This window comes from Dipteris shenzhenensis, chromosome 14 (assembly GCF_047967505.1).
Source record: "Dipteris shenzhenensis isolate YYH24624 ecotype China chromosome 14, Dip_SZ_1.0, whole genome shotgun sequence".
Lineage (NCBI taxonomy): Eukaryota > Viridiplantae > Streptophyta > Polypodiopsida > Gleicheniales > Dipteridaceae > Dipteris > Dipteris shenzhenensis.
This window is the reverse complement of record NC_141609.1, coordinates 29,259,755-29,269,967: the sequence shown is the minus strand read 5'-3', so window position 1 is coordinate 29,269,967 and position 10,213 is coordinate 29,259,755. Positions and strand designations below refer to the sequence as shown.

The window sequence follows — 10,213 nt, the reverse complement described above, 5'->3', positions numbered from 1 at the left end:
AGTCCCCGCATGCTACATTGGTATCAGTGCAATATGGTTCCTTCTAATCTGAAGTAGGTTGGAGGGAGTCCTGGTCGTAGAGCTAGTTATGGGGACTCAGTTAGCAGAGGAGGGAGCATGTCTGGGATATTTCTAATTTTGTATTTTGTCCATACCCTAGACTAGTGGTAGTACCATACTCCATTAGTCTCTTCCTCCCAACCTTCATCGCACATCGGCCCGGCTCCCGTCTTCATCCGTTTGCATTTACACCTCGCAGGGCAAGGTTAGGGGGGAAATTTTTGTTTTCCCTCTAGTAGTCATTGTTGCAGTAGTTGATGGGTCTACCAGCCATCCAATAGAGCAGCTCTTAGGCAAACGTTCAGGCAACAGGATCACCTCCTTGAGCAGTTTTGAGCAGCCCGAGCAAGAAAAGAAGACAAAGGAGGATGCAACGACATTGGACCGTTTCTGGCTTTTGTTGGAATAGGAACACCTTCAGGCGGCCGCGCATCTATCCAGACGTTGTGCCGACTTGGTAGCATACGAGGTCCAGTGTAGGCGAGACCAAGAGCAGATGCTTTTACAGCACCAACAGTTTCTCGTGGCTTGCTCATAGTTCCTCTCCTCATCTGCAACTACCTGTGTGAGTCTGTCATCCGCTCAAGGGTCTTCCACCCTAGAGCATAGTACAATGGACTATTCTTACGCAGTACCCACAGACCGTTCATCTGTTAGAAATTACCCAACAGAGGGTACACATAGCGGAAGACTTATAGTAATGCCCAGGAGCTCACACAGTGTGCGTGTGGGTGTGGAATCACAAACTTCTTTACTTAATGTGTGTCACATAGATTTGCAGACTCATCAATAGACAATGAACCAGCCAGATAGAGAAACCACCAAAATATATATTTCCGTCCAAAACTATGGACACAATACAAAAGAGATAGATCCAGAGTCCCACCAATGGTGTGGTCCTCTGATCTAACCACAAGGTCCTTCTCCTATCTGCTAGTTATCTCTAGACTCGAGTCCGCGTGCTCCACCTTGAGCGTCTGTAGACTTTCCGTCTAGTGTGTTCTTCTCCACCTTACTGCTTGTGAATCAAGCTAGGTGGGCAGCCCCTGCCAAGCTCTGTTTGCAGCACACAGGTCCCCTTGGTCCTCCTGAATGTAGGCCCCAAGATAGCTGTTCCACTGCTCCAACCTGCTTGTGAATGGCTGCTCCAGAAGGTATGATGATCACAACACCTTGCTGCCCTAGAAGACAGCCAAGGTCCAGCCTCTAGGGAACTCAGTATGCAGCACACCTTCAACTCTCCACCTCCAAGATGAGGCCCAAGGGAATGTCTTCAAGCTGCTCCTGTCTACTCCTCTTTCTTGCTGAGCTATTGGATATGAAATGAGGCCTGAGGCCTCTCCTTTTATAGGGCTTGAATATGAGAGATTAATGGAATCCCTGGTATGCTCTGATCATCGCGTATCACAGCGGGCTCAGGTAAACCTTCCACAATCGTGAAGGTGTCCTGCCACCAATCAGGCGTCGGAACATGCTCACGGAACCACTGAATCCCGAGGATCATGCCGCACCCCATCAAAGGAGTCAATATAAAATCCCATGTAAACATGGCCTTTTGAACTGAAAAAGTGAATTGGATGGCCTTATGCGTGATGTGTGTGCGCAAGCCGGACGTGAACCCGTCCACTGCAAGCTTGTGAGGCACCAAGGTGCACCCCACTGTCTTGGCAAGCTGAGGGGAGACGGCATTTTCTGAACTCCCCATATCGAACAGGACAATAAACTGATGCGCGTTAGCTGTGCCGTACGCTCGAATGAGCGCCTTCTTTTGATCTGAGAAGTTGACCTCCTTCTTACCTTGAAAGACCACCGTGGGAATGGCGTTCAAAGCAAGGAAGACGGCATTCGTAGCTGAGGATGGAGGCGGGGCTGGAAGCGCCAATACCTTGGCGACGGACGAAGTAGGTGCTTTTGTAGCCTTTTCGGCAAGCCACTTCGGACAATCCTTCTTGCCATGCCCAGTGATGTGGTGGCAATGAAAGCAGCGATGTTCTTGGTGGTACCGCTTCTGCTTGTCGGGTTGTAGATAGCCTCCCATAATACCCGCTTTAGCCTTCTCATCTGGAGTCATCTTTGGCTTGGACTCCTTTTGACTAGAAGCCTGGCCGTCTTTCTTTTGGAAATGGTTGTCCTTCTGATGATCCTTACCCACTGTTAATTGAATGCTGCGGGGCTTTGGAATCTTTCTGGACCTGCTTGGGCTTTTTCCCTTTCAGCATCATCTCCTGATTCTAAGCGAGAGTCAGCACCCGCTCGTAATCCGGCGGGTCGAAGTTTCGAATGGTAAAACGTATGTTCGTGTCCAATCCTCGAATGAATTGCTTCATCTTGGCGCTCTCTGTCACACCCAACTGTTGTGCCAGTGTGATGACCTTACTGTATGTCAACACAGGCAAACCATTCTGGGAGAGACGAGCGAACTCATCCTCCAAGTTAAGCAGATATTAGGGTGGGAGAAAATGGGCTTTGAGGTCAGCCACAAACGTTGCCCAAACGAAATTCGTCTTAAACGTGTTTGGGTCAGTATGCTTACTAGCCCAATGCTGCCACCAAGTCACCGCCTCACCTGTAAGATGAGGGGCTGCAAGGTGGACTTTATCTTGCTTATCTTGAATTTACGCTAACAAAAAATGAGCTACAAACTGATGAATAATTGCAAAATTGCTGAATGGTCACACTTACCATCATACTTAACAAAATTTGGAGTGGACCGAGTGAGTGCGAAGCTGTGGCGGAGACGGCCGCTACGCTCAAACTTGCTTGCATAGCGGCTAACATCTGTTTGTGTTGGAGAAGCATCGCCTCTCGATCTAGCTTTTGTTGCTTCTCTGCCTGGGCGAGCTCTGCGCATCGTAGTGCCTCCTCATTTTTGCGTTCCTCACGCATCAACAAGAGTAGTTTTTCAAAATCTGTGGTTCCTCTTTCTTCCAGCGGCTTTTCCGCTTGTTTTTCCTACAGACCTTGTTTTGTCTGGTCCAGCTGTCTTCTGCTTTCTTCCAGCTGGGATGAATGTTCTTCGAGTTGCTGCAGCAGGACCCGGACCCGATTATGCTCTAGAAGGTTCGCCATCACTTCTTGAGCATTTGGCGGAACCGTATCTTGTTGGTAGTCTTTCTCCTCTTCAAAGTCTTCGCGGTTGAAATCTTTTCCTGACCCTTTCATGGCGCTTGATTGTGTGTCCTTTCCGGATTTCAGCACAACCATACACTCGTGGTAGTCAAGCTGGATACACACCGAAGCTCTGATACCAATGTAGCATGCAATGGTTATCTGATCGTGTAGTTCACAGCAAGACCTTCTTTAAACCTTTAACGAGGAATGAGCGTTGTTTACCATAGAGAGAGAAAGGAGATGAGGGTAGAGAGAGAGTAGAGTCGACAACCGATTGGGTCCCTGTACCCACTGAGGGACCCTTCCCCCAATCAGGGGAGAATTTGCTTTATACTTGGAGAAATGAGAAATACAAAGAACACTCTTCAAGAGAGCACGGAATACGCTTCTGAAGAGCTCACTGTGCACACGTATAGCAGACCCAAAGACCTGAGAGGCAACGCCGACCAATACCGAGACCTTGATGCTGTCCACATTGACGATGTAGGACGCTTCTGCAAGGCAAGGAAGAGGCTTGTGCTGTCTACCGGAATGCAGGGTTACTGTGTGAGTGAGAGAGTGAAAACTAGAAGTGATAGATCCTATGAGAGAACTGAGAGATGACTGAAATATAGAGCTGAGAGTGAGCTGTGTAAACTGTAAAAGAGAGCTGAGAAAGCTGACGAAACAGTGTCCAAACCTCTCTCCGTTTGCTGGTCCAAACCTCCGACTGTTGTGCTGCGTGGTCACCTTCAGATAAAGCTGAACTGATGGCGAAGGGACTGAGGCTAGAGCAGGGCCAGATCTGAGGATCTCAGGGGCTGCACAGGAGGCTGAAGTGGAGCTGTAGGAGAACTCAAGGCAGGAGCAAACTGAATGAGAAAACAGGGCAGCCAAGGGGCCCTTTTATAGGGCTGGACTGAGCCAACCCAGTCTGTAAACAGACCGACTCAGTCTGTTTTACAGACTGGTTGGCCTACAACCAGCCTATAAAAAGCCCTCCCTGGCTCATTTGCGAGGGGAGTTTTTGGGCAACCTTTGCAGGCTGCCTTCCCTGCTTACCTGTCCAGCCTTTGGGGACCCTAAAGGGACTCCTAACCTAGGCTAAGACCTAAACTATAAGATAGAAACACTGAACCTACTGTTCTCCAGTGGGTACTAGTGAACAAGAACTGACTACTGACTTGACCTAAGGCTGAGAGACTGACATACGTAGCTTGTGCCTGATTGTCCCTGGACAAGGGCTCACAAAGGGGTCACAGCATACGACAAAGTCTCCTATCTGGGAACTATAATGCACTTGTCGATGTAGTCAGTGTGTCACCTTGCACCCAAGTGCAGGGGTGCATGTGAAAAAAAGGCAGCCTCCAATTGCTACCTCTAGCTGTGAAGCTGAGTATAGGACAGCTTTTATGTATCTGGCTTCGGACACTACGTGTACATCTTGAGGTTGGTCAGAGATCTCCCACCACTATGTAACTCACAGTCAGAGTGCTTTAGTCATTGTGTTCAATCCAATGTTTCATGCACACACTAAGCACATTGAGATTTATTATCATGATGTTAGAGAGAGTGTCACTAGGGGATGTTCACTTGTCTTATGTTCGATGCAACACTATTTGACATACATCTTCTCCACTACTCAAGTTTGAAGCTTTTTGGTAAGATTTATACTTGGTTCCATTTGTTTCATGATACCGCCATCCCTGTACTTCCATGGGTTGCTTTAACCTTTTGGATGAACATGTGCAACCATGACATTAGTTCCAGGTATCTATGAGATGTTTGCAGAGCACTTCACCCATACCATGGAGGCGGGTTTGTTGGATGTAGCTCCCTTGGTATGGCCTTGTAGGCCTAATACTTCTAGTTCTAGATATTTTGGACCAGGTAAGATTTATACTTGGTTCCATCATTGGTTCCATTTGATTCGATAGTGGGCGGCAAGTATTTACGATCATGTGTGTTGATCTTTGGGGTGTCGGAAGGGGGCAGGGTAAATCTTACCAAAAATGGAATCAATGCCAATGGTTCCCGCTTAGTGAAGTTAAAAGGACAAGCCTATCGAATCAAAATTGTATTGACTGAACCAGAATATTTTTAATGCAAGTTCTGCCTGAAAAATGCTCAATGTGTGTACGTAACATGGCTGTCATAGGGGAAGCTGTGGCTAAAGGGAATCCTAAAGGAAGGGACTGGCATCCCCCCTTTAACTGTACAAACGTGCACACTACTTGGGAGAAAACATAGGTGGTGGTGAAAAAACTCAAAGATACAGCCCCACTGACTCCATGCTGCAGAAAGGCACCACAAAAGGGGCGGGCGGGGGGGGGGGGGGGGGCGGGTTGTTATTTTGAAATGACCAGGCATAAAAAGGTACATAGGCAATGAAGCAGGTTAAAATTCAAGGTCTTGAAAAGTCTGTTCCTTAGTGTAGATGAAGTGATCGAAAGGTTCTGGGAAGTGGCATATGCAATTGATCCAGCTGGGGTCTTGAGAACAAGAATTGAAGCTTTCTATTAACTGCCATAGGCGGTTGACATTTGCATCTTCAAAATTGAAATATATTTTAATGTTAAAGGTTTAGTAAAGTTTATTGTTCTCAGTAAATAGATGTTCATTATAATCCAAGCGGTTTGTATATAGGCCCTGAATATAATTTAAGTTCCTTCATTGAAGATGCACTTCAACATAGGGATTGTACCAGAACAGGTAGTTTGTGACTGGAGATGGTGCTTGTTTCGAACTCTCTTGAAATTGATATGTTCTCTGAATATTAAATTTTCAAATTCGCAGGGCTGTCTTCCCGTGCAGCTCCAAAGGATTATTCTGTCCAAGGCTCTCCCACCAATATAATGTTTGGGGTGTTCAATTCAATATCGATCATGATGACTGCCTATGCAAATCCAATAATTGTGGAAATTCAGGTATACTGAATGGGACAAGGAATGCCAAAACTCGTCAACCTTTAGAGCTACTTAATTCACATATCATGCAGTTTGGGTGGAGTGAAGCGTTGAGTCAAGGTTGATTTATATGAATTCCTATTGTGTAGGCAACACTGGTGCCCCCTGTAACAGGCAAGATGCTGAAGGGATTATTGATTTGTTACTCAGTGGCAATATCCACCTTCTTCTCAGTCGCCATTTCTGGCTACTGGGCCTTTGGGAATTCGTCTCAGGGAATTGTCTTTAGCAATATGGAATCACTTGTTCCACGGTGGCTTTACATTTTAGGCAATGCCCTTGCATGTCTGCAACTTGTTATAGCTTCTGTGGTATACACTCTATACAAGTGTTGAAGTGGGATTTGAATAGATAATCTTTGATTCATTACAAGCTCTGGACTGCTACTGACAGCATGTTTACTTTGAACAGCTCTACCTTCAACCCCTGTTTGCAAAATATGAAGGAATGGTAGCAGACGTTGATGAAAAACAATGTTCGCTGCGCAATTTTCTCCCTCGCATCTTGGGGCGTTCCCTGTTCGTGGCTGTTGCAGTTCTTCTAGCTGCCATGCTGCCATATTTTGCAGATTTTAGTGCTCTGATAGGTGCAATGGGATTTGTGCCCTTGTGCGTCATCTTGCCATTGATGTTCTACAACTTGGTTTTTAAAAGCAAAATTAAGTCGCAACTAAGAAACATGGTGAATTATGTAATTATAGGACTGTCTGCAATTGTGGTGGCCCTAGGCAGTGTCGCTTCTGTTCGTCAAATTGCACTAGACGTGCATACGTACACACTTTTTCCCAACTTGTAGTTTACTAAATCTTGCTTTGAAAAGCAATGATCCATTTGAACATATTTATAAAAATGGGCCACTCTCCTTTCTTGCCAAAACAAGGTTAGCTGTATTGCATCACAGATGGTGGTTTTGACACTTACTATACATAATAGTGCAAAACATAGGAGTCTCCGAGTAGCATGACCAGATGAAACCTCGAATGTATGAGTGATAACTGCTCAGAATGTGAAATTTTGCAAATTTTACATTTCTTAATTGATTCGACGTATGCCGTCGACAATCAACGGAGATCGAGTAAATAGATATCGTTATCCAGCTTGCTTCGCTGTTTATGCTTAAGTACGGAGGTTTGTTTTTTTCATTTTTTCTGTTGTCCTGAAGAAAGAGGTTCTTTTCACTTCCTTTATTTGGTGTCAGCTGAGAGGAAATTGAAAACAAAAAAACAGATGCATAGAGCTATTGTGAAGAAGGTCAGTGAGCACCAAACCAAATGGAAGGATAGGGTTAATGATGAAACTGCATTTGTGTGTAAACCAGCCAGTATTTCAATCTTCCTTTCTCCCTCCCGTCCACACCCAATAAAAAGTAGCTTCCATACTTGAAAAGGATACAAAATTAGCTATCCATAAGATGTCAATAAGAATAGGAAAAGCTAGCTGCCTTGAAGCCTGCTCTATTGGATCGTGGCTCGCTGCTGACGGCAACTTGAGAGTAGGTGCCAACAACTATTGCAAGGGACTATACAGGCAAGGAATAGCTCGATTTGTGACAATCTAAAAGATGCCTAAATGCAGAAGCACTGATGCCGCACAATGTTCTTGGAACCTTGTATACCTTGCTCCCGGCTCAAGCGCAAGGTATATAAATTGTCCTCCCATATGTTGATGAGAGGGGGAAAAAGTCGGATTGCTGCTGCCCAATCACTAGGCTGTAGTAAGTATGATTCGACGTTTGATTTTATAATTCACAAATTGATAAGCTCCTTAACATTATATTCAACCAAAAACTGCTCTTTGAAACTTCTTTACAAGAAAAAACTAGACTATGCTAGGGTATTATTATTATTATTATTTCCCCAGGTATTATTCATAATAGCATGTTAATAATAGCATTTTATAATAGTATGGTCAATAATAACATAATGATTCATAATATCATGTTCAACAACTCTAAGACCCCAATATATATTTAGTAACAAGAATTATGCATTGAATATGCCAACTATAGATAATTTTTATTTTAGGAAGAAAATAGGTGTCTCAAAGGCATCATATACGTTAGCAATAAGTATATGCTAAGTGTTGCATACTTTTGAGCTACAAAAACTTCATGTTATCAAAGGTTTCCTCCTTTATCAACATTCCACTATCTCTAGTCTATGTTGGGAACCAATGTAGTTCTAGTCTCTAACTAGCAAACATTAGAATGAAAACGTGAAAGTAGAGAAGTAAAAGAGAAAAAGAAACAAAAGTTGGCTAACTACAAGGGGCATACTACCTGTAGCCTCCGCTGTGTAGCAGCTTGAGTGATAAACTCATTTTGGCAACAAGCTGAACAATGAAGCTCTCTTATCCAACAATGAAATCTTCAAAAGCTATAGAATACCATACTCTCTGTTCTTGAGGCCCACCCTTTGTACAAACACTATCTAGTTTCGAAACGCCAAACATAGTTGCTCGTATGTATGGCCAACAAGTTGCTAGAGTCAATGGTAATCCAACTGGATCACTTGTGAGAACTTATCTCCACTTAGATCCAATCGAAAACTTTGCCATTATGTTGGCTCGTTTAACAACTTCCAATTCTTGCCAAACTCCTTGTGTAACAAGTACACGACCACGTTAGGAGTTTGACCTCCTCCAAGGTGAGATCATACAGGGGCTAGAGGATTAATCCCCAACCAGTGTGCTACCTAGCCATGCAGTAGAACCATGCAGTAGAAGCTAGCGATGTAGCATTTTCCACATCAGAAATTGAGCTTTATCTATGTGGCACCCCTTCTTGATGTCCCTTAGTCAATACTTGCACCACTTAGGAGATCGCCTCAGTTTTCACTTGGAATTTAAAGACTCAAACATAGCTCTACAGAGTGTTCGTCGATACCTTACACAAAGTGGTTTTAGCCCCAACGTGCCATTTGGTTAGCCCCCAGATAGGAGAGGCAACACAATTAGTAGGCTAGGTATAGAAATTATACACATCAATTTTGACACCAATGCCAACTCACCATTTTTCAAGAATACAGATTGCAAATCTTAGATAACGACTTCCAAAAGGTTTGCTTTCAATCCCACATCTGCAACCATGTCAAAAGACCTTTTTTTTAAATGCATCCATGCATGAGGTGAATCCAGGGTAGTGCCCTCCAATATCATTGCCCAGCTCCACTAGATGTTCTCATGCAAACATGCATCACCACGAAGTCTAGATGTTGCTTTCCACTTCATCAAGGAGCCACAAGATTTCTAGGCTTCCACTAAACCCATGATGAGATCCAAGCCCCTAATCTTCACATTGGGAACCAAAAACACACCTTTTCATACCAGGAAAGGCTATGCCATGAGCCCACCCCTCTACCCTTACCTATTTTCAGTAATCCCTATTTCCACCCATGAAGCATGACATTGGAACATACTAGGTAGCCATTTCCATAGCAAAGATAATTTTTGAACAAGTTCTAATCCACCATTCAACAATTGAAACTAATCCACCATTCAACTTAGACCCTTTCAAAGGTTCCCATAGGATATAATCCATATGCCACCGCATAGCCTGCCAATGACACTTTTGAAATTCCACATTGATGCCAAGTACCTGATAGCCACAGCTAGGAGAATAACCAATAGACATGCATTCCATCCCAAAGTCACACCATGCTAGCAGCACAATTTTTGAATCAATTCATTTTTGAAACAAATCAAACCTTTGTCTAAGAGAGAGGCCCAAACCCAAATGCAAACCCAGAGGGGCTCCAAATAATGGAAAATGAACCCCCTCTCAATCCCCATAATAGGAAGGCCTTCAACCCACTCAAGCTGAGAGGCCAGATCCACCCTTATTGCAAATCTCGTAGACTAGCTACATTCAGACGTAGAGACATCACAAAGCAACCTAGGGGCATCCAACAAAATGTGATACTTATTTTCTTCTAAAAAGGTGACAATATCATCTGCAAACAACTAAGAGCACGTTTGATAACGTAGCATCACACGTTTTATCAATCCTTCCTCAAGTCCCTTTTTATGTATCGTGGAGAGCAAACAACAATGAAGCAATCGGGTAGCCTTGTCTGATTGACCTCCACAGCTCAAACCTAC

General features: G+C 44.2%; 1 protein-coding gene across 1 annotated transcript; it reads left to right on the top strand.

Annotated features, from left to right (window-relative positions):
* Positions 1-5,923: 5,923 nt before the first annotated feature.
* LOC147894442 (GABA transporter 1-like) lies at positions 5,924-6,984 on the top strand. The gene is made up of 3 exons (XM_087385088.1): positions 5,924-6,077; positions 6,206-6,427; positions 6,528-6,984. The coding sequence occupies exons 1-3, from the start codon at positions 6,006-6,008 to the stop codon at positions 6,909-6,911; spliced, it is 678 nt and encodes a 225-aa protein (XP_087241214.1). The 5' UTR covers positions 5,924-6,005; the 3' UTR covers positions 6,912-6,984.
* Positions 6,985-10,213: the final 3,229 nt, after the last annotated feature.

Coding starts and splice junctions, on each gene's coding strand:
- LOC147894442 (XM_087385088.1), top strand. CDS start 6,006: ATGTTTGGGGTGTTCAATTCAATATCGATCATGATGACTGCCTATGCA. Junction 6,078..6,205: donor CAATAATTGTGGAAATTCAG/GTATACTGAATG, acceptor CCTATTGTGTAG/GCAACACTGGTGCCCCCTGT. Junction 6,428..6,527: donor AACTTGTTATAGCTTCTGTG/GTATACACTCTA, acceptor TACTTTGAACAG/CTCTACCTTCAACCCCTGTT.